General features: G+C 41.6%; 1 protein-coding gene and 2 long non-coding RNA genes across 17 annotated transcripts in view; 2 read left to right on the top strand and 1 right to left on the bottom strand.

Annotated features, from left to right (window-relative positions):
• Positions 1 to 1,135: 1,135 nt before the first annotated feature.
• LOC126984391 (uncharacterized) lies at positions 1,136 to 4,468 on the top strand. 2 transcript variants are annotated; one of them, XR_007736632.1, is made up of 3 exons: positions 1,136 to 1,250; positions 1,720 to 3,098; positions 3,477 to 4,468. It is a non-coding gene; the product is annotated as an uncharacterized LOC126984391 (long non-coding RNA). The 2 variants fall into 2 exon arrangements; XR_007736633.1 differs by having other exon boundaries at positions 1,720 to 3,224.
• An 11-nt stretch (positions 4,469 to 4,479) lies between these two features.
• Positions 4,480 to 15,685, top strand: LOC126984390 (uncharacterized). Of its 10 annotated transcripts, none has more exons than XR_007736624.1 (5): positions 4,480 to 7,359; positions 7,407 to 9,921; positions 10,609 to 11,796; positions 11,928 to 15,041; positions 15,084 to 15,685. It is a non-coding gene; the product is annotated as an uncharacterized LOC126984390 (long non-coding RNA). The 10 variants fall into 10 exon arrangements; XR_007736631.1 differs by having other exon boundaries at positions 4,480 to 9,579; positions 9,808 to 9,921; XR_007736626.1 differs by having other exon boundaries at positions 4,480 to 9,579; positions 9,694 to 9,921.
• Positions 15,686 to 15,825: 140 nt separating this feature from the next.
• Positions 15,826 to 22,570, bottom strand: part of LOC126984389 (protein couch potato-like) — a 54,813-nt gene continuing 48,068 nt past the window's right edge. For 3 of the 5 annotated variants that reach the window (XM_050838023.1, XM_050838024.1, XM_050838022.1), the window contains 2 exons: positions 18,393 to 18,604; positions 15,826 to 16,099 (listed from right to left, as the gene is read on the bottom strand). In XM_050838023.1, coding sequence (XP_050693980.1) covers positions 16,036 to 16,099; positions 18,393 to 18,604 — 276 coding nt within the window. In that variant the 3' untranslated portion in view covers positions 15,826 to 16,035. Of the gene's footprint in view, positions 16,100 to 16,790; positions 16,935 to 18,392; positions 18,605 to 20,613; positions 20,740 to 22,570 lie in introns of those variants that run through there. The other 2 variants (XR_007736620.1, XR_007736621.1) reach the window with 2 other exon arrangements.

The following is a 22,570-nucleotide window of genomic DNA, read 5'->3' as shown; positions in this document are numbered from 1 at the left end:
TAAAGAACATTAGACAGAAACAGAGAACTTGACAGACGAACAGAAACAGAGAACTTGACAGACGAACAGAAACAGAGAACTTGACAGACGAACAGAAACAAACAGAGAACTTGACAGACGAACAGAAACAGAGCGGACATGAGAGACAAAGAAACAGAGAACATGACAGACAGGAAAGACAGTAAACAGACAGACCCACCCAGGAATATTTTTTTTAAGCCCTTGATCCGTCTCCTTTGATGTAAAAAAAAAAGATATAAAGATGTTTAGATTGAGAGACATAACTGAGGAGAAGCTAAGACAGACAGAAACACAGAGATGGAGACAGAAAGACAGACATAGAAGGAGAAAAAGACGAGATAGAGTAGATAGTTATTACATAGACGTCAATAACATAGTTTAAATAGTACATTGACACACACACACACACACACACACTCTCTCTCTCTCACACACACACACACCTTTAGCACAGGTCCGGGAGCCACCACTGCCCTTCCAGCCCTCCGCAAGAAGTCGCCCAGCCTCTCGGAAGTCTCGGAACACCTCCAGGCACTGCAGTCCGTGACCTCGCCTGACCTGACTTACATGGACTTCCCTTATACCCAGAAATAAGTGTAGTTGTTATTGAGTATACAAAAAAAGTACAGAGAATAATCGGAATGAAAATGAAGGAAGAAATGAATGCGTATAGAAGATTAGAACCTCAGAATATCGTAATGGACTTAGAAAATAGATTGAAATGAAGATGAATGAACTAATCCTTACGACAGGACAGAATAGGCTTAGGAATTAATCGTATTGGTAAAAATAAAGCAAGAAATGAATGCGTATTGAAGAACAGAACCTCAAAAAAATATCATAATGGACTTAGAAAATAGATTGAAATGAAGATGAATGAACTAATCCTTACGATAGGGCAAAATAGGCTTAGGAATTAATCGTATTGGTAAAAATAAAGGAAGAAATGAATGCGTATTGAAGAACAGAACCTCAAAAAAATATCGTAATGGACTTAGAAAATAGATTAAAATGAAGATGAATGAACTAATCCTTACGACAGGACAGAATAGGCTTAGGAATCAATCGTATTGGTAAAAATAAAGGAAGAAATGAATGCGTATAGAAGATTAGAACCTCAGAATGTCGTAATGGACTTAGAAAATAAATTAAAATGAAGATGAATGAACTAATCCTTACGACAGGGCAAAATAGGCTTAGAAATCAATCGTTTTGGTATGTATTAAAAGGTCCAGTACAGAGGGAATAATCGTAATGAAAATAAAAGAAGAAATGAATGCGTATAGAAGAAGGACCTCAGAATGTCGTAATGGACTTAGAAAATAAATTAAAATGAAGATGAATGAACTAATGCTTACGACAGGGCAAAATAGGCTTAGGAATCAATCGTATTGGTAAAAATAAAGCAAGAAATGAATGCGTATTGAAGAACAGAACCTCGAAAAAATATCTTAATGGACTTAGAAAATAAATTAAAATGAAGATGAATGAACTAATCCTTACGACAGGACAGAATAGGCTTAGGAATTAATCGTATTGGTAAAAATAAAGGAAGAAAGAATACGTATTGAAGAACAGAACCTCAAAATAATAACGTAATGGACTTAGAAAATAAATTAAAATGAAGAATGAATGAACTAATCCTTACGACAGGGCAAAATAGGCTTAGGAATCGATCGTTTTGGTATGTATTAAAAGGTCCAAGCTCAAGTCAGCATATATTGATAAGTATACGACATAAGTACGGACGAAGGCGACAGAAAACTTCCGAGACGGTACAAAACCCAAGAGAGGGAGAGAAAAACAAAACAAAGGAATATCGACGGTACAGTCTTGACGTAATATTTTGCTCCGATATTACAAAAAAGAGAAAAAGAGAGAGAAAATATTGCGAGTAGGCTATGAAGAAGGAAAAAAAATATTGAAAGTACAGAGTCTTGATGTAATATTTTGTTCCGATATTACAAAAAAGAGAAAAAGAGAGAAAATATTGCGAATAGGCTATGAGGGAAGGAAAAGAATATTGACAGTAGAGTCTTGATGTAATATTTTGCTCCGATATTACAAAAAAATGAAAAAGAGAGAGAAAATATTGCGAGTAGGCTGAGGGAAGGAAAAAAAATATTGAAAGTACAGTCTTGACATAATATTTTGCTCCGATATTACAAAAAAGAGAAAAAGAGAGAAAATATTGCGAGTAGGCTATGAAGAAGGAAAAAAAATATTGAAAGTACAGTCTTGATGTAATATTTTGCTCCGATATTACAAAAAAATGAAAAAGAGAGAAAATATTGCGAGTAGGCTATGAAGAAGGAAAAAAAATATTGAAAGTACAGAGTCTTGATGTAATATTTTGTTCCGATATTACAAAAAAATGAAAAAGAGAGAGAAAATATTGCGAGTAGGCTATGAAGAAGGAAAAAAAATATTGAAAGTACAGAGTCTTGATGTAATATTTTGCTCCGATATTACAAAAAAGAGAAAAAGAGAAAATATTGCGAGTAGGCTATGAGGGAAGGAAAAGAATATTGACAGTAGAGTCTTGATGTAATATTTTCCTCCGATATTACAAAAAAATGAAAAAGAGAGAGAAAATATTGCGAATAGGCTATGAGGGAAGGAAAAGAATATTGACAGTAGAGTCTTGACGTAATATTTTCCTCCGATATTACAAAACAAGGGGAGAGAAAGTATTATTAAAAGTAGGCTATTTCCGAAGGCTGCCATGATGATATTACTCTTAGATATTGCAAACGGAAGGAGAAAAGTAATATCGGAAGTACGAATTGAAGCGGAAAAGTAATATTGATAGTTTGAAATATTCCTGATCTTACGTAATGAGGGAAAAAGTATTATCGAAAGTTCGGTAGAAGGAGACTTTGATGCGATATTACTCTGAGATATTACAAAATGAAAAGAAGGAAATTAATATTGGAAGTTCGAATTCTTGGTAATATTGCAAAACGTGGGAAGAAATATTATCGATAGCAGGCTAGAATGAGAAGTTGGAGTCGATATTACTCCGAGATATTACAAAATGAAAAGAGGGAAAGTAATACTGAAAGTTCAAATTCTTGGTAATATTGCAAAACGTAGGAAAAAGTATTATCGAAAGTTCGCTAAAAGGAGAATTTGACGCAATATTACTCAGAGATATTACATAATGAAAAGAAGGAAAGTAATATTGAAAGTTCGAATTCTTGGTAATATTGCAAAACGTATGAAAAAGTATTATCGAAAGTTCGCTAGAAGGAGAATTTGACGCAATATTACTCAGAGATATTACATAATGAAAAGAAGGAAAGTAATATTGAAAGTTCGAATTCTTGGTAATATTGCAAAACGTAGGAAAAAGTATTATCGAAAGTTTGCTAAAAGGAGAATTTGACGCAATATTACTCCGAGATATTACAAAATGAAAAGAAGGAAAGTAATATTGAAAGTTCGAATTCTAGGCAATATTGCAAAACGTAGGAAAAAGTATTATCGAAAGTTCGCTAGAAGGAGAATTTGACGCAATATTACTCTGAGATATTACAAAATGAAAAGAAGGAAAGTAATATTGAAAGTTCGAATTCTAGGCAATATTGCAAAACGTAGGAAAAAGTATTATCGAAAGTTCGCTAGAAGGAGAATTTGACGCAATGTTACTCTGAGATATTACAAAATGAAAAGAAGGAAAGTAATATTGAAAGTTCGAATTCTAGGCAATATTGCAAAACGTAGGAAAAAGTATTATCGAAAGTTCGCTAGAAGGAGAATTTGACGCAATATTACTCCGAGATATTACATAATGAAAAGAGGGAAAGTAATATTGGAAGTTCAAATTCTTGGTAATATTGCAAAACGTAAGGAAAAAGCATTAGCAAAAGTTCACTAGGAGGAGAATTTGATGTGATATTACTCCAAGATATTACAAACCGGAGTAGGAAAAATATTATAGATAGTACAAATGAATTCTCGATGCAATATTAACTCGGATATTACAAAATGAAGGAAAAAGTAATATCGACAGTAGGCTAGAATGGAAGTTTGACTCGATATTACTCTGAAATATTACAAACCGGAGGAGGAAAAATATTATTGATAGAACAAATGAATTCTCGATGCAATATTAACTCGGATATTACAAAACGGAGGAAAAAGTAATATCGACAGAAGGCTAGAATGAAAGTTTGACTCGATATTACTCTGAAATATTACAAACCGGAGGAGGAAAAATAATATCGACAGTAGAAATAGTTACGATAATATTACTCTGATATTACAAAGGAAATATATCTAGAAAAGGCGCTATATAATAAGGCTGCCATGATGATATTACTCTGATATTACTCTGCTATTACCAAATGAAGAAGGAAATATTAACAGTAGACTAAAAGAATGATAGTTTCCCGTGATATTACTTGAAGATATTACAAAACAAAGAGGAAATATTAATAAGTACAGATTAGAGGAAATATTAATAAGTACAGATTCTGGCCTGATATTACTCCGATATTACTCTGGGACACTCGAAAACGCAGGAAAAAAATTGAAAAAGATATTAAGTGTGAAATCACAATGTACTATTAATCTTGATATTACAAAACAAAGAGGAAATATTAATAAGTACAGATTCTGGCCATGATATTACTCCGATATTACTCTGGGACATTCGAAAACGCAGGAAAAAATGGAAAAGAATGTTATTAAGTATGAATTCTCAATGTAATATTACTCTGATATTACAAAACAAAGAGGAAATATCATTAAGTACAGATTCTGGCCATGATATTACTCCGATATTACTCCGAGACATTTGAAAACGCAGGAAAAAAATTGAAATGGATATTGTTAAGTGCGAATTCTCAATGTAATATTACTCTGATATTACAAAACTAAGAAAAATATTACCATTAGACTATTTAGAAAGACCATCGTGATATTACTTTCGCGACATTCCAAAGCGCAGGAAAAAAATAGAAAATGATATTGCTAAGTGCGGATTCTCGACGAAATATTACTTTCCGATATTACCGAAAAAAAAAGAGGAAAAAAACAGGAACAAGAAACTCGCTGCTAAAACAAACAAACAAACAGACAAACATAGCCAGAGAGAGAGAGAGAGAGAGAGAGAGAGAGAGAGAGAGAGAGAGAGAGAGAGAGAGAGCAATACCATATGAGGAAACACACACAAGGAAAGAAGGAAAATAACACTAATAATAATGATAATAATAATGATAGCAGTAATAAAAGTCACAATCGCGCAGAGAAATATAATGTAGGGAGAGCCTCGTTAAGTACATAAGTAAGTTAGGACATCACTCTAGGCACGGCATTACAAAAATAAACAAGATATCGTAAAGAACGCTGCCAGCCATGGGGTCCGACGCAGGGCCGAGACTTTAGCGGAACCAGATTGCCGAGGCTGTCTTGGGGGTGGTTTGCATGGGTCCTGTGTCTCCATCTCTCTCTTCCTCCTCCCTTCCCTCTCCTTTCTTCCTCTCTTGCAAGGGTTAAGGAAGGAAAGGAGAAGGAAGGGGAGGGAAGGCCTCAACAATTTTCTATTCCTCCTCCACTCCTCTCCTTCCTCCCTTTCTCTCTCTCCTTCCTTCCTCTCTTGCAAGGGTTAAGGAAAGGGGAAGGAAGAGAAGGGAAGGAGGAATGGCCCAACACCTTCCTCTTCCTCCTTTCCTTCCCTTCTCCCTCCTTCCTTTCTCTTTTCCAAGGGTTAAGGAAGGATGGGGGAAGGAAGAGAAGGGAAGGAGGAATACCCCAACGCCTTCCTCTTCCTTCTCCGCTCCTCTCCCTTCCTTCTCCTCCTTTCTCCTTCCTTCCTCTCTTCCAAGGGTTAAGGAAGGAAGGAAGGTGAAGGAAAGGGTAAGGATGAGGTAGGTATTAGGACAGTGTGGCAGAGAGGCGAAACAAAATGTGACGCCCAGGCTTGCACCTCTAGATGGCCTCGGCAATCCGCTTCCACTCCAGCGCCGGCCCCCCTCGGACGACCACAGCAATATCATAGTAGTCTAGGGTATAAGGTATAAGGTATTAAGTATAGGTATCAGTATATATTAACGAACGAGAGCGGGGCGAAACACACTTTTATTTATTTATGTTTTTTTTTTTTTTTTAACTGATGTTGTTGTTGTCATTGGGCATCATCGCCGATACTTCTACTACGAGGCTACTGATATGTACTAAAAGAACATCACTTGTTGAGCTCGTAAACACTATGCTTCTCAAAATGGACGGAGATTAGCCCGGCCGTGGGGTCAAGCGCGACCTGAGGATTAGCATGGGGTCGGGCCGTCGAGGTCACACGCATTTTCTGAGGTCACACTATAGGGGTCAGGGGTCATGATGGGAGGGGCGGGGGAGGGTCAGGGTGTTCTAGGCAGCGGTTGTGGTGTCAGGAGCGTGTCAGGACGTGTTGGGGTAGGCGGGTGAAAGGGTAGAGCTTTTAAATCACAGGATAATCTGAGCACAGAAGTTAAGGCTGCCTTGTTTGTTTGTTCGTTTGTTTGTTTGTGTGTGTGTACGTTTGTGTGTGTATGTGGGGGAGGACGCGTGCGTAAGTGTGTGTACGTGTGTGTGTGTGTGTGTGTGTGTGTGTGTGTGTGTGTGTGTGTGTGTATTTACTTTATTATATTTTTTGTAAGATTTTCATGTAACTTTTTTTTTTTTTAGATTTTTTATAAGTATTTTTTATCATTATTTTTGTTTTTTTCTCTATTATTATTATTATTATTATTATTATTATTATTATTATTATTATTATTTTTTAAGTCTCTGTATATCTCTATTTATTCATTATTTATTTATGTACAGCAAGTGTGTGTGTGTGTGTCTCCTCTCTCTCTCTCTCTTGGGCTGCACACGCCCCGCCGTCCAGTTGTCTGTATCTAACATAATCTAAGTCCATCACCTTCATTTCCTGACTGACTGAAAGACACTCTCTTAAACAGTTCAGACATCTTTTTAATTTAACTGACTGACTGACTCTTTGAACTGTGTATAATCTTCCATTACTGACTGACTGTTGAACAGTTTATAATCTTTATTTGCTGAGTGACTGACTGCCACTCCACCAGTCCACGCAGTCTCTCCATCCCCAGCAGTCCGTTCCCTGCCTGGACTGCCTCCTTCCTTCCTTCCTTCCTGCCTGTCTCTCCATGCTTCTCCATCCTCAGGTCGGACTTGAGGTCACCGCTGGCCGGGGGGTCAACCACAGGGGTCAGGCAGCGGCGGTGGTGGCAGTGACACTATCCAGGGGTCAGAGGTCACTGGCACTCTTAGGTCAGTACTAGGTCACTGGCACTCTCTTAGGTCAGTGCCAGGCCAGTGGCACTTCATAAGGTCAGTGCCAGGCCAGTGGCACTCTTACATTAGTAACCTGACCTTAGGTCAGTGCCAGGTCAGTGCCCCTCCCTCAGGTCAGTGCCACTGCCGCCACAGCCGCCGCCTCTACACAGGGCGGCGGAGTGACCTGACCATGCTGGGGCCGGCAAAGGTAACACACACACATACATACACACGTAGGTACATGGATATACGTGTTCCCTTCACCTCCACACCTGGAGGCCGAGGGAAGGCGAGGCTTGGCCAGGGCTGGGTCAAGTTTGACAGCTTGACCTGCCAGCCTGGGTTCTGGGAGGCTGGTTGGTTAATTTAACAAGATTCTGGGCATTCTGAGGCTTATTTGACAACTGATGGCTTCTAGATGCTGTAATAAGCTGAACTTTGATGCGAGGCTTAATTTGACTGCTTGAGATCTATCACAATATTATGCTTAGGAGCTTTACTAAGGCCTAATAACATGAATATAAGCCTATAAACAGCTGGCACGGTGATTTAAACCTGCACCAGCTGTTTCCTTCTCGTCCTCGCCAGCTGGTTCCTTCCCCCGGGCACTCCATCCTAGGCCCAGCAGGTGTTATAGGCCTACCGCCGCCGCTGCCGCCTAATAACACTGATCAGTACACGCTACAATGTTATGTGACAAAAAAACATATACATCTTAGTAATAGACCACACTCACCAACTCGGAGGGCAAGGAATACGTGCTGCGGCTGCCCGGGACCTCGAATTTGACAGCCTGGCGCGAAGGGTCTGTTTGGGACTGTTTTACGGGGTCACAATTCAGTGCTTCCTATTTTCAGTCCTTTTCAGTCTTTTTCAACTAGTATATGTAAATTTTCAGGGTTTACAAGTACAGATACATTTTTTTTGTATTTCCTGTGGTTCAGGTAATGTTTTTTTGTTGTTATTTTGAGTTTTTGAGAAGGGTCTGTTGAGGTACTCCGGGTCTTCTCAAGAGGGGAAGGGTCAGAAATCAATGTTGTAGTTTTTCTGCTTACAAATGCAAATACATCCTCTATTTTTGTATTTCTGAAGTGTTATTAGTGGTTTTATTGTTTTTTTTTTTGTTATTTTATCTTTTTTTAACTCACTTTCCATGTATATAATTATCAAATGTTATTGGTTATTTCATCAATGTATTTTCTGTCATTTCCTTCGTTTTTTTTAGGATTGGAAATAGTGGAGGTCAGGTCAGGGGGTTAAACAAATTCACACTGACCTATTTTTTTCATGTAGAGGTCAAACTCGTACCCTGACTGACCTAACGTGACCTCTTACAAGTGGGTGAAGGCTATGTGTATAAGTATTGACCTCTCTTTTATCCTTTCCCAATCGAGGTCAGGTCACGAAACAAACACAACCCAATACCAACTCAATTAAACCACATTTTGACCTCGATAGAATGCATTTGACCCTTTCTGTGACCCTGATCCAACTATTTAACCTTGTAAGAATGCGTTTGACCCTTTTCTGTGACCCATAACGCACTTTCTGACCCTGTATTAGCTCGTTTGACCCCTTTTTCGAGACCCTTCTTGTTCCGTACGCGTCCCGGACCAGCCCAGCACGCGTCCCCGGCCCTCGGAACACCTTTTTTCAACATCAACAACTAAGAATATTGAACATTGGAACGGAATGGAGGCAAACACATCATGGACAATTAAGTTTTTCTAATGCTAAAGAACTTCCGCTATGTACAGCAAGGGGGCGCCTGCTAGTAAGGAGCGGAGGAGGAGGAGGAGGAGGAGCAGATGGAGGGGAAGTGGAGAGTGTGAGGGACTGAGGAAGGACACCTGTTACCTCCCTCACCCCCCTTTTTCTCTCCTCTCTTCGTCTTTCTCTCGTCTCTTATTCTCTCCTTCTCCTCCTTTCTCTCTCTCTTGCTAAACTTGACCTTCTTCTTCGTCTCCTTCCTTCTGCTCCTTTCTTTCTCTCCTCTGCTAAACTTTCTTCGTCTTCTCCTTCCTTCTCCTCCTTTCTTTCTCTCCTCTTTGCTAAACTTCACTTTCTTCGTCTTCTTCCTCCTCCTCCTCCTCCTCCTCCTCCTCTTCGCGGCAGGCACCAGTCACTTCTCGTCATGGTTTTATTGCTATCCGTAAACAATAGCGTCATGAGGGAGGGCTACTCAAGGAACCAAGGAGACCAAATGCAATTGACTTAGCCTTATATAGAGAGTTGAAAACCATACTGGAACCCCTCCCCTATCCCGAACATTAGGTAAAGCGCACTCGCATCCACTCATTGCTTTACTTTCGTCTATATTTCCTTTCTTCAGCCTTATATAGAGAGTTGAAAACCATACTGGAACCCCTCCCCTATCCCGAACATTAGGTAAAGCGCACTCGCATCCACTCATTGCTTTACTTTCGTCTATATTTCCCTTCTTCAGCCTTGTATAGAGAGTTGAAAACCATACTGGAACCCCTCCCCTATCCCGAACATTAGGTAAAGCGCACTAGCATTCACTCATTGCTTTACTTTCGTCTATATTTCCCTTCTTCAGCCTTGTATAGAGAGTTGAAAACCATACTTCTACCCCTCCCCTATCCCGAACATTAGGTAAAGCGCACTAGCATTCACTCATTGCTTTACTTTCGTCTATATTTCCTTTTTTCAGCCTTATATATAGAGTTGAAAGCCGTACTTGAACCCCCCTCCCCTATCCTGAACATTAGCTAAATCGCACACTACTTCTATCTCACTGCATTTCTTTCGTCTATATTTCCTTCTTCAGCCTTGTATAGAGAGTTGAAAACCATACTTCTACCCCTCCCCTATCCCGAACATTAGGCAAAGCGCACTAGCATTCACTCATTGCTTTACTTTCGTCTATATTTCCCTTCTTCAGCCTTGTATAGAGAGTTGAAAACCATACTTCTACCCCTCCCCTATCCCGAACATTAGCTAAATCGCACACTACTTCTATCTCACTGCATTTCTTTCGTCTATATTTCCTTCTTCAGCCTTATATAGAGAGTTGAAAACCATACTTCTACCCCTCCCCTATCCCGAACATTAGGCAAAGCGCACTCGCATCCACTCATTGCTTTACTTTCGTCTATATTTCCTTTCTTCAGCCTTATATAGAGTTGAAAACCATACTTCTACCCCTCCCCTATCCTGAACATTAGCTAAATCGCACACTACTTCTATCTCACTGCATTTCTTTCGTCTATATTTCCTTCTTCAGCCTTATATAGAGAGTTGAAAACCATACTTCTACCCCTCCCCTATCCCGAACATTAGGCAAAGCGCACTAGCATTCACCCATTGCTTTACTTTCGTCTATATTCCCTTCTTCAGCCTTATATAGAGTTGAAAACCATACTGGAACCTCTTCTCAATCCCTTCTATTAGCTCGTTCGCTCTCTAATTCTCTTTTCATTAATATCTTCAGATTTATAGAGTTTGAAACCATGTCTAGAACCACTCCTCTATCCCTGACACTAACTCTAACGCTCTCTAATTCTCCTTATATCACTTTCTTCAGCCTTATAGAGTTTGAAACCATGTATAGAATCCTTCCCCGATACCTAACACTAACTATAACACTCTCTGATTCTCTCTTTTCATCGCTTTCCTTTCGTCTGCATCTTCTTTTCCATTCTTCATATCCACTTCACAACTGACTTAGCCTTATAGAGTTTGAAACCTTATCTAGAATCCCTCCGTCGTATCTAACACTAGCTCTTTCGCTCTTTCTTTCTCTCCTTTCTTTCCCCTTACACAATTCACTCCGCCTTATAAAGAGTTTGAACCCATGACTGGAATCCCTCCCCTGTCCCGAACATTAGCTAAATCGCACTCTTTTTTCCTTCGTCTATATCACATTCTTTCTCATTGCACAATTCACTCCGCCTTATATAGAGTTTGAACCCATGACTGGAATCCCTCCCCTGTCCCGAACATTAGCTAAATCGCACTCTTTTTTTCTTCTTTTCATCGCTTTGCCTTCGTTTATATCACATTCCTTCCCATTGCACAATTCACTCCGCCTTATAAAGAGTTTGAACCCATGACTGGAATCCCTCCCCGTCCCGAACATTAGCTAAATCGCACTCTCTATTTTTCTCTCTCATTTCTTTGCCTTCGTCTATATCACATTGCACTATTCACTCAGCCTTATAGAGTTTGAACCCATGACTGGAATCCCTCCCCGGTTCCAAACATTAGGTAAATCGCACTCTCTATTTTTCTCTCTCATTTCTTTGCCTTCGTCTATATCACATTGCACTATTGACTCAGCCTTATAGAGTTTGAACCCATGACTGGAATCCCTCCCCGTCCCGAACATTAGCTAAATCGTACTCTCTTTTTCTTCTTTTCATTACTTTCCCTTCGTCTATATCACATTCCTTCCCATTGCACAATTCACTCCGCCTTATAAAGAGTTTGAACCCATGACTGGAATCCCTCCCTGGTTCCGAACATTACGTAAATCGCACTCTCTTTCTTTTTCTTCTTTTCATCGCTTTGCCTTCGTCTATATCACATTGCACTATTCACTCCGCCTTATAAAGAGTTTGAACCCATGACTGGAATCCCTCCCCGGTCCCGAACATTAGCTAAATCGCACTCTCTATTTTTCTCTCTCATTTCTTTGCCTTCGTCTATATCACATTGCACTATTCACTCCGCCTTATAGAGTTTGAACCCATGACTGGAATCCCTCCCTGGTTCCGAACATTACGTAAATCGCACTCTCTCTTTTTTTTTCTCTCTCTCATTTCTTTGCTCTCGTCAACAACACACTCGTTTCTAATTCACAACGGCGACCGACAGCAAAGTTTGTGTTTTGTTAAGTGAAGTCGAACGGACAATAATAATAATAATAATAGTAATAATAATAGTAATCATAGCAACATATATAATAGTCGGCTTTGTCAGAACGATTACAAATAGGTCGAAATCGTTAAAAAAATATCATAAAGGGAGAGGGTGGGTGTAGCAACGCGTCACTTTGGGGTAACACAGGGGAACGTAAGAGGGGGTTAACTTGCACCAATTATATATAAAGAATCAAATTATATATATATTACAAGATATGTTCACTTATGATATGTCGTAGACGGGTCAGGAAGGGAAGGGAAGGGAAGGGAAGGGAATGGGAGAGAAGGGAAGGGGAGGGGTAGAGAGAAAGGTAGGGATGTGTGTGTGTGTGTGTGTGTGTGTGTGTGTGTGTGTGTGTGTGTGTGTAATTGTGTGTATGTAGGGCTAGGAATACGTCGTTCTTACACGCACACACACACACACACACACACACACACACACACACACACACACACACACACACACACACACACTATCCTCACAACCTGGTCATTTTTCCTTCCATTCTTCCTTCCTTCCTTCCATTCATAAACTTAACACATAACTGACTGACTGACTGACCTTGCAACCCACACTCATAACTCTTTGGTCATCACTAGATAAGGTCATTCGAGGTCACGGGAGGTCACATTTCAAAGGGGTAACTTAGCCAAAATAAAAAATAAAAATAAAAAGGTAGTCGAAATCTTTGGTACATAAATAAAGGAAATGTCTTTTTTTTATGTGACTAAGAACGAATTCATTTTAGGTTAGATTTTTAGTTGAGTTAGTGTTAGATTTCTTAATATCGATGTTAGCGTTAGTAGAAAATGGGATGTAGCTTTCCATGTTCTTAGAGTTACGTTAGTTAAAAAAAATTGCGATGTTTGTCTTTTGTTAACTGCAATGGGAAGGGAAGGGAAGGGAAGGGAAGGGAAGGGTTCGTAAGGGTAGGGAAGGGAAGGAAAGAGTTGGGAAGGGAAGGGGAGGGAAAGAAAGGGAAGGGTAGGGTAGGGTAGGGTAGGGAAGGGAGGAGAAGGAAAGAGAAGGGAAGGGCAGGAAAGGGTTCGTAAGGGTAGGGAAGGGAAGGAAAGAGAAGGGAGGGGTAGGAAAGAGAAGGGATTGGAAGGGAAGTGTTGGGAAGAGATTGAAAGGAAAGGGAAAGGAAGATAAGAGAAGATAAGGTAAGGTAAGGGAAGGGAAGGGAAGGAAAGGGAAGGGTAGGGAAGGCAATAATATTAACACATAATCTAGTCATTTCTTGAGGTTTTGTTTCGTAAGCAATTCTACGATAACCTTAGCTACAACGTGTGTGTGTGTGTGTGTGTGTGTGTGTGTGTGTGTGTGTGTGTGTGTGTGTGTGTGTGTGTGTGTGTGTTATAAGCCTTGAATATAACGCTGTGGTCTTTACGAAGCTATTGATATAACGTAAGTGGTTTTTACGCCTAGATTATACGCATATCTTTGGAATGTTTTAGATATTTGGTTCCTGACTGACTGACTGACTGACTGACTGACTGATTTGGTGATAGAAAGATAAATGACTATGGATTATGTTATTTTTGGATAGTTTGTGATTTTGACTGACTGACTGACTGACTGACTGACTGACTGACTGATTTGGTGATAGTAATATATATGGTAATGGATTGCGTTAGTTTTTGACAGTTAGTGATTTTGACTGACTGACTGACTGACTGATTTGGTCTTAGAAATATATATAGTTTTCTTTGCATTTTCGATATTATTAGTAAGTTGTGACTGACTGACTGACTGACTGACTAATATAGGTCATAAAAATATATATAATTCATTCATTTCGTTATATAAGTCAAAATTACGTTAGTTTTTACGATAATGTTAGTTACGTTAGATTTTGTTATATATATTACGTTGAAATCTTTGGATACACTTAAACTGACTGAGTGACTGACTGACTGACTGAATGCATTACGTTATAAGTCAAATTTTACGTTAGTTTTTACGATAATATTAGTAAATTACATTAAGTTTTCGTTATATCAAATCTTTGGGTTGACTGACTGACTGACTGACTGACTGGCTGACTAACTGAATGCGTTTCGTTATAAAAGTCAAATTTTACGTTAGTTTTTACGATATTAGTAAGTTACATTAAGTTTTCGTTATAACAGATCTTTGGGTCGACTGACTGACTGACTGACTGAATGCATTTTGTTATAAGAGTCAAATTTTACGTTATTTTTTACGATATTAGAAAGTTACGTTAAGTTTTCGTTATATCGAATCTTTGGGTTGACTGACTGACTGACTGACTGACTGGATTTCGTTATAAGTAAAAATTTCGTTAGTTTCACGTTAGTATTAGTAAGTTACGTTAGGATTTCGCTATATCAAATCTTTGGGTTGACTGACTGACTGACTGACTGACTGACTGACGAAGTTTAGACCGGTTTCTTCCTCCGTTCCTTCCCTTTACGTTCTGTTCCTTGCTTCGTTACGTTCTCCGGTTAATCTGTTAGTCAAGTTACGTTTAAATACAATGATTAGTATGTTCGTTAGTTGGTTAATCCATTCATTCCTGCATTCACTCGCTCTTTGGGACTTAGAGATCGTCGGGTGTGTGGGGGAGGAGGAGGAGGAGGAGGAGGAGGAGGAGGAAGGTGAAGAAGAGAATGGAAGAGAAAGGAAGGTAAGGTAAGGTAAGGTATGGTAAGGTAAGGTAAGGTAAGGTAAGGTTAGGTTAGGTAAGGTAAGGTAAGGTAAGGTAAGGTAAGGTAAGGTTAGGTTAAGTAAGGCAAGGGAGGATACGGAAGGTTAGATTAGGTAAGGTAAGGGGTTGGAAGGGAGGGACTTGTAAGGTAAGGTAAGGTAAGGTAAGGTAAGGTAAGGTGAGGGGTTCAAAGGGAAACTGATAGGTAAGGTAAAGTAAGGTAAGGTAAGGTAAGGGGTTCAAAGGGAAACTGTTAGGTAAGGTAAGGTAAGGTAAGGTAAGGGGTTCAAAGGGAAACTGTTAGGTAAGGTAAGGTAAGGTAAGGTAAGGGGTTCAAAGGGAGAGCCTTGTAGTAAGGATATTGTAAGATAAGGTAAGGGGTTGGAAAGGAGGGCTTGTAAGGTAGGGAAATTGTAAGGTAAGGTAAGTTAGGTAAGTTACATAAGATCATAACAATGTATATCTATGCTCGAGTCTTTCCTACGGCACACTAGACAACTTTGCAGTATATATATTTATAGTAACCGATATCCAAACACACGCAGAAACACTTTATAAGCCACAGGTCACGACGCCGCGCAGGGCCGTGTGAGGTCAGGTCAAGAGGTCAGGCTTGGTCAGGTCAACTAGGGGTCAAGGGCGACGTAATCTGATATATACGTGCGACTGAAAACAATGGTAATGATAATGGAAATAATAAATGAGGGCTTTCAATGTGAGGTTACGGGTGAAAGCACAGACCGACCTCTCTCTTTCGAATGTGGGACAGAGAATGATAGAGAGGGAAAGGAGGAGGAGGAGGAGGAGGAAAACAAAAGAAAAGTAGGAAAAAATAGGAAAATAAAGATGAAAAAACACCCAAAAAAGAGAACAGTAAAAGGTGGAGGAAAAAAATTAGGTCAGGAAAATCAATAAAATAATAATAATAACAATAATAATAGGAATATTAAAGCCCCTGCCTGGCTCTAGTAGTGGTAATAGTAGTAGTAGTAGTAGTAGTAGTAGTAGTCATAGTAGTAGTAGTAGTAGTAGTAGTAGTAGTAGTAGTCAATCTCGTGGTATCAGGCTCACAACACTCCCCTAACCCGCCGTCCCGTGGGTGTAGGAGCAGGTGTTGTGGGCGTGGCGGGTGTGGGGGCGGTGACGAGCGCTGGTTGGGGTGGGCCGCGAAGTTATGAGGCAAGGCGCTCCATGTGGGCGGCAGGTCTAGGCTCCATCAGTTTAAGCCTTGTGTCCCTGTATAGGAGAGGAGGAGGACTGTTAGGGGCTGTTAGTGGTGTTAGTGCTGGTGTTAGTGGTGGTGTGTGGTGTTGAGGGTGTGGTGTTAGGATTGGTGTTAAGAGGGTGGTGTTGTGGGTGTTAGTGTTAGTACTGTTAGGAGTTGTGGTGTTAGTAGTTACAGGTTACCCATTAACGTCTATTATAATCCTTTCCTCTACCCTTAGACAACAGCTGACAACCCTCTCCCCCTCCCTCTCTCCCTTCCCTCCCTCAGATATCATCACATTATCCTTCCCTCTACCCTTGACAACAGCTGACAGCCCTCTCCCTCCCTCTCTCCCTTCCCTCCCTCGAATAACAAAGCTGAAGGGAGTGTCGGTCAAGTGGTTGTTTTTAAGGAGTCAAGTGTAAGCATTGAAACGTTTGAGATTGACCTCTTTGCCCCCTCACCTGTATCTTAGAAAGTGTAAGTAGGATGCCCTCTTAGACCCCTTGATTGACCCAGCCTCCCAGCCCCTCCTAGGCCTACGTCTCCTTGCCTTGTCTAAGGTGGGTGTGTTAGCCCCTGAAATATCTGAGAAAGTGCCCCTCCCTCCCCTCCCTAAAACTGGTCCTGTGCTTCTATTCTAAATTTATGCCCCCCTTAGATAACCACCCCCCACTAGCCCCCACATACCCCCTCCCCCCCAGGCCTGCGTGTCCTTGCCGTGGGTGGCGGCGGTGCGGGCGTGGCCGTCCACGTGGGTCGCAGTGATCCGCCAGGCTGACGTTCACTGGCCCGGCCCCGGCAGCAGCCCGTCACCAGCCGTCCTCCTTGGCCGGGACGCTCAGGCGCGGCAGGAAAACGTGCCTAGTCGCGGGAGGGGGTTAGGGCCGGTGTTAGGGTGGTGGTGGTGGAGGTGGTGGTGGTGGGAATGTGGTGTTGACGGGAGTGTGGTGTTGACGGGAGTGTGGTGTTGACGGGAATGGAAGGAGTTAGGAGTGCCGTGATAGACTGGTGTCAGGACTGGGATAGTTTTAGAGGTGGTGGTGGTGGTAGTGGTGGTGATGATGAAAGGAAGTGGTGTTAAACGGTTAAGGTGGTGGTGGTGATGGTGGTGGTGGTGTTGACGAGAATGGAAGGAGTTAGGAGTGCCGTGATAGACTGGTGTCAGGACTGGGATAGTTTTAGAGGTGGTGGTGGTGGTGGTGGTGGTGTTGACGAGAATGGAAGGAGTTAGGAGTGCCGTGATAGACTGGTGTCAGGACTGGGATAGTTTTAGAGGTGGTGGTGGTGGTGGTGATGAAAGGAAGTGGTGTTAAACGGTTAAGGTGCTGGTGTTAGGGTGGTGGTGGTGGTGGTGGTGGAGGTGTGGTGTTGACGGGAGTGGAAGGAGTTAGGAGTGCCGTGATAGACTGGTGTCAGGACTGGGATAGTTTTAGAGGTGGTGGTGGTGGTGGTGGTGGTGTTGACGAGAATGGAAGGAGTTAGGAGTGCCGTGATAGACTGGTGTCAGGACTGGGATAGTTTTAGAGGTGGTGGTGGTGCTGGTGGTGAAAGGAAGTGGTGTTAAGGGGTAAGAGCTGGTGTTAGGGTAGTGGTGGTGGTGATGGAGGTGTGGTGTTGACGGGAATGAAAGGAGTTAGGAGTGCCGTGATAGACTGGTGTCAGGACTGGGATAGTTTTAGAGGTGGTGGTGGTGATGGTGATGTGGTGTTGACGAGAATGGAAGGAGTTAGGAGTGCCGTGATAGACTGGTGTCAGGACTGGGATAGTTTTAGAGGTGGTGGTGGTGATGGTGGTGAAAGGAAGTGGTGTTAAGGGGTAAGAGCTGGTGTTAGGGTAGTGGTGGTGGTGATGGAGGTGTGGTGTTGACGAGAATGGAAGGAGTTAGGAGTGCCGTGATAGACTGGTGTCAGGACTGGGATAGTTTTAGAGGTGGTGGTGGTGGTGATGTTGACGAGAATGGAAGGAGTTAGGAGTGCCGTGATAGACTGGTGTCAGGACTGGGATAGTTATAGAGGTGGTGGTGGTGGTGGTGTTGACGAGAATGGAAAGTGTTAGGAGTGCCGTGATAGACTGGTGTCAGGACTGGGATAGTTTTAGAGGTGGTGGTGGTGATGGTGATGTGGTGTTGACGGGAATGAAAGGAGTAAGGTGAGAGATTGGTGTCGGGACTGGGATAGTTTTAGAGGAGGTGGAGGTGGTGAGACTCTGTGGTGTTGGGATCGTGTGGTGTTGGGACTGTGATGAATAGTGGTGAGAATATGTCCATTATATAAATTCATCCAGTCATCCACTCACTCATCCACCCAGTCATCCACATACCTTGAAAATATGTCCTTCAGCTCATGCTCCGCCACATTGGGTCCCAAGTTTGCTATGAAGAGAGTGGAGCAGGGGGGGTTGTGGGGGTTGTGCTGTGGGGGGGCAGGGTGGGCAGAGTGGGGGGAGCCAGCAGGGGAGGCGAGGGCAGGGGAGGGCATGACCACCCCTGCTGCGTGGGACACCATAGGGGCGTGAGGGAGGGCGAGAGGGGGCTGTGGGGAGGGAAGATGGGGAGAGAAGGGAAGGGAAGGGGAGGGAAGGGATGGGATGGGTTGGGATGGGTTGAGATGGGAAGGGAAGGGAAGGGAAGGGAATGGAGGGGAATGGAAGGGTGGGGTTGGTATGGGTTGGGAAGGGAAGTGAAGGGTTGGGAAGGGAAGGGAAGGGAAGGGATGGGAATAGAAGGCAAGGTAAGGTAAGGTAAGGTAAGGTAAGGTAAGGTAAGGGAAGGTAAGGGAAGGAAGGGAGATAAAAGTCTTGGTTAGTCAAATGGTTAATATCTTTTTTTCGTTTTTCTGAATCTATTTTATCTATTCAGTCAAGTATCTATCAGCCTGTCTATCTATTTCTTTATCTATCTTTCGTTAGTGAAAATTGGATCATCTCAACTTTTTATCTATCAATCTCATTATCTATTTGTCTATCTATCTATTAATTATTTGAAAGTCTATTTATATTATTAGCAAATGTGATATGAGTGACATGACCTATCTATCTATCTATCTATCTATCTATCTGAGAAAACTTGGAGAGAGAAAATGGAGGAGGAAAGTGGAAGAAGGAGGAGAGATTGGAAGAGGAGGAGGAGTGGAGAGAAAGCTAAGAGTGGAGAGAAAAAGAGAGAGAGAGAGAGAGAGAGAGAGAGAGAGAGAGAGAGAGAGAGAGAGAGAGAGAGAGAGAGAGAGAGAGAGAGAGAGAGAGAGAGAGAGAGAGAGAGAGAGAGAGAGAGAGAGAGAGAGAGAGAGAGAGGGAGATAAACTATCTATCTATCTATCTATCTATATCAATTAATATGTCTAAGTTTCCCTAAAAATAATTAATCAAAATCTACCTGAAGAAACATTAAACTACAATATTAATAACAACAACAGCACTAATAATAATAATAATAATAATAATAATAATAATAATAATAATAATAATAATAATAATAATAATAATAATAATAATAATAATAATAATGTTAGTAAGCAACACACTGGTGGATTATAGCAACACAGCGCAACACAAACACGTACAAACTAACGCACAAACACCAAAATGACTACTATTACTATTACTACTACTACAGAGGCAATAGTAGTAGTAGTAGTAGTAGTAGCGGTGGTGGTGGTGGTGGTGGTGGAGGTGCAGATTAATAACTCAAAAACGCTTACAAAAATAATGATAATAATAACTATAAAATTCCTATGTATAAAAAATAATATTAGTAATTCATAACACACACAAAAATATATATTAGTCCAGTCCAGTGAGTCTAATAATACTAATAATAATGAAAGTGTGGTTCTAATGCCTTCAGCCACCAATCCACGGGCCAAGTTCGAATCCGGGCAGGTCAGACGACGCGCAACCAAACCAACCGAGTAACATTTCAGTATAGTCAGTCTTTTTTAATTTTTTACGTTTGTGTCTGTGGCTGTGGTAATCTTTCTTGGTATTTCTGGTGGTCGGCCCCTTTTCGTTATGGCGCGGGCAGGTGTTTATAGTGGCGCCATCCTGCCTGGCTCACCCTGCCCCCCGGAGCTCATCTTTGATCCTCTTTAGAGAGAATCCAGAGTCCGGGTTGACAGGCGGCCACAAGGACAGTATGGGGAGAGTCTTAGGCCACTTGGCGGGGACTGAAAAATATCTAGCTAACAAGTATTGCATTTTTAGGAGCATTATCAAATTTCTATGTAATTACGGGTTATATTCCTCCTCCTCCTCCTCCTCCTTCTCCTTCTCCTCCTTCTCCTCCTCCTCCTCCTCTTCTTCATGTGGGTAGTTTTAGGCCACTTGGCGGGGACTGAATAATATCTAGTTAACAAGTATTGCATTTTTAGGAGCATTATCAAATTTCTATGTAATGTACGGGTTATATTCCTCCTCCTCCTCCTCCTCCTCCTTCTCCTTCTCCTCCTCCTCCTCCTTCTCCTCCTCCTCCTCCTCCTCCTCCTCCCTTTTCTTCTTCCTTCTTTATCAAATTCCTATGTTCCGTAGTGTTGCTTCAATGGCTCACCTTCTAGTATTGCCAAGTAAAGGGGACGGGAAAATTGCCGGCTTGCTTGTAGCGGAGGGCGGGATGCGAACCCAAGGCCTCCAGGACACGCCCGCACGGTAACCACTCAGCCGCCGCCTCTCCGAACTATTGCAATTATAATTTTCATGGATACAGGTTAAGGAAGTCAAGTTCAGAGCATACGTTATGGGTGCGCGAAGCATCAGTGCAAATTTCCGACACATGAAGTAATATTTTGATCACCATTAATTTCAAGAAGAAGGCAAGCAGTTTTCATGGACATATGTTGAGGGAAGTTAAGTTTAGAGCATACGTTTGGGTGCGCGAAGCCTCAGTGCACATCTCCGACACATGACCTCATATTTTGATCAGCATTAATTTCAGACTCCCCGCACTGGACAAGAAGGCAAGCAATTTTCATGGACATATGTTAAGGGAAGTTAAGTTTAGAGCATACGATATAGGTGCGCGAGGCCTCAGTGCACATCTCCGACACACGAACTAATATTCCAATCATTATTAAATTCAGACTCCCCGCATTGGACAAGAAGGCAAGCAATTTTCTTGGACATATGTTAAGGGAAGTTAAGTTTAAAGCATACGATATAGGTGCGCGAGGCCTCAGTGCACATCTCCGACACACGAACTAATATTCCAATCATTATGAAATTCAGACTCCCCGCATTGGACAAGAAGGCAAGCAATTTTCATGGACATATGTTAAGGGAAGTTAAGTTTAAAGCATACGATACTGGTGCGCGAGGCCTCAGTGCACATCTCCGACACACGAACTAATATTCCAATCATTATTAAACTCAGACTCACTGGACTGGACTGTAGGGCAAGCAATTTTCATGGACATATGTTAAGGGAAGTTAAGTTTAAAGCATACGATCTAGGTGCGCGAGGCCTCAGTGCACATCTCCGACACATGAACTGATATTCCAATCATTATTAAACTCAGACTCACTGGACTGGACAAGAAAGCAAGCAATTTTCATGGACATATGTTAAGGGAAGTTAAGTTTAAAGCATACGATCTAGGTGCGCGAGGCCTCAGTGCACATCTCCGACACATGAACTAATATTCCAATCATTATTAAACTCAGACTCACTGGACTGGACTGTAGGGCAAGCAATTTTCATGGACATATGTTAAGGGAAGTTAAGTTTAAAGCATACGATATAGGTGCGCGAGGCCTCAGTGCACATCTCCGACACACGAACTAATATTCCAATCATTATTAAACTCAGACTCACTGGACTGGACTGTAGGGCAAGCAATGGGCTGTGAGATAAGTCATAACACTAACAGCGACAATAATAGCGGTAATAATAGCCATAATCAAGGTAATACTAATACAAACAAAGGGTTGAACTAAGATACTCCTACCTGGCCATTAATCTAACTCTTTAACACAAGCACAAGAGGATCAAAAGGTGTGGTCATTAATCTACAGCACACAGGTGTTATTACAAGCAGGTAGACGTGGTGACAAGCAAGTGTGTGTGTGTGTGTGTGTGTGTGTGTGTGTGTGTGTGTGTGTGTGTGTGTGTGTGTGTGTGTGTGTGTGTGTGTGTGTGTGTGTGTGTGTGTGTGTGTGTAAACTAGAATGAGCCTCAGTTTTCCTTCGTTTCGTGTGTGTGTGTGTGTGTGTGTGTGTGTGTGTGTGTGTGTGTGTGTGTGTGTGTGTGTGTGTGTGTGTGTGTAAGAGAAATTATATATGTGTGTGTTTTTAAAGAGCGAAAAAGTGTGTGTGTGTGTGTGTGTGTGTGTGTGTGTGTGTGTGTGTGTGTGTGTGTGTGTGTGTGTGTGTGTGTGTGTGTGTGTGTGTGTGTGTGTGTGTGTGTGTGTGTGTGTGGAAATTATATATGTGTGTTTTAAGAGCGAAAAGTGTGTGTGTGTGTGTGTGTGTGTGTGTGTGTGTGTGTGTGTGTGTGTGTGTGTGTGTGTGTG

This window comes from Eriocheir sinensis, chromosome 57 (genome assembly GCF_024679095.1).
Source record: "Eriocheir sinensis breed Jianghai 21 chromosome 57, ASM2467909v1, whole genome shotgun sequence".
In the NCBI taxonomy this organism is placed as follows: Eukaryota; Metazoa; Arthropoda; class Malacostraca; order Decapoda; family Varunidae; genus Eriocheir; species Eriocheir sinensis.
The sequence above is the reverse complement of the archived record's forward strand: the minus strand, read 5'-3'. Positions and strand labels throughout refer to the sequence as shown.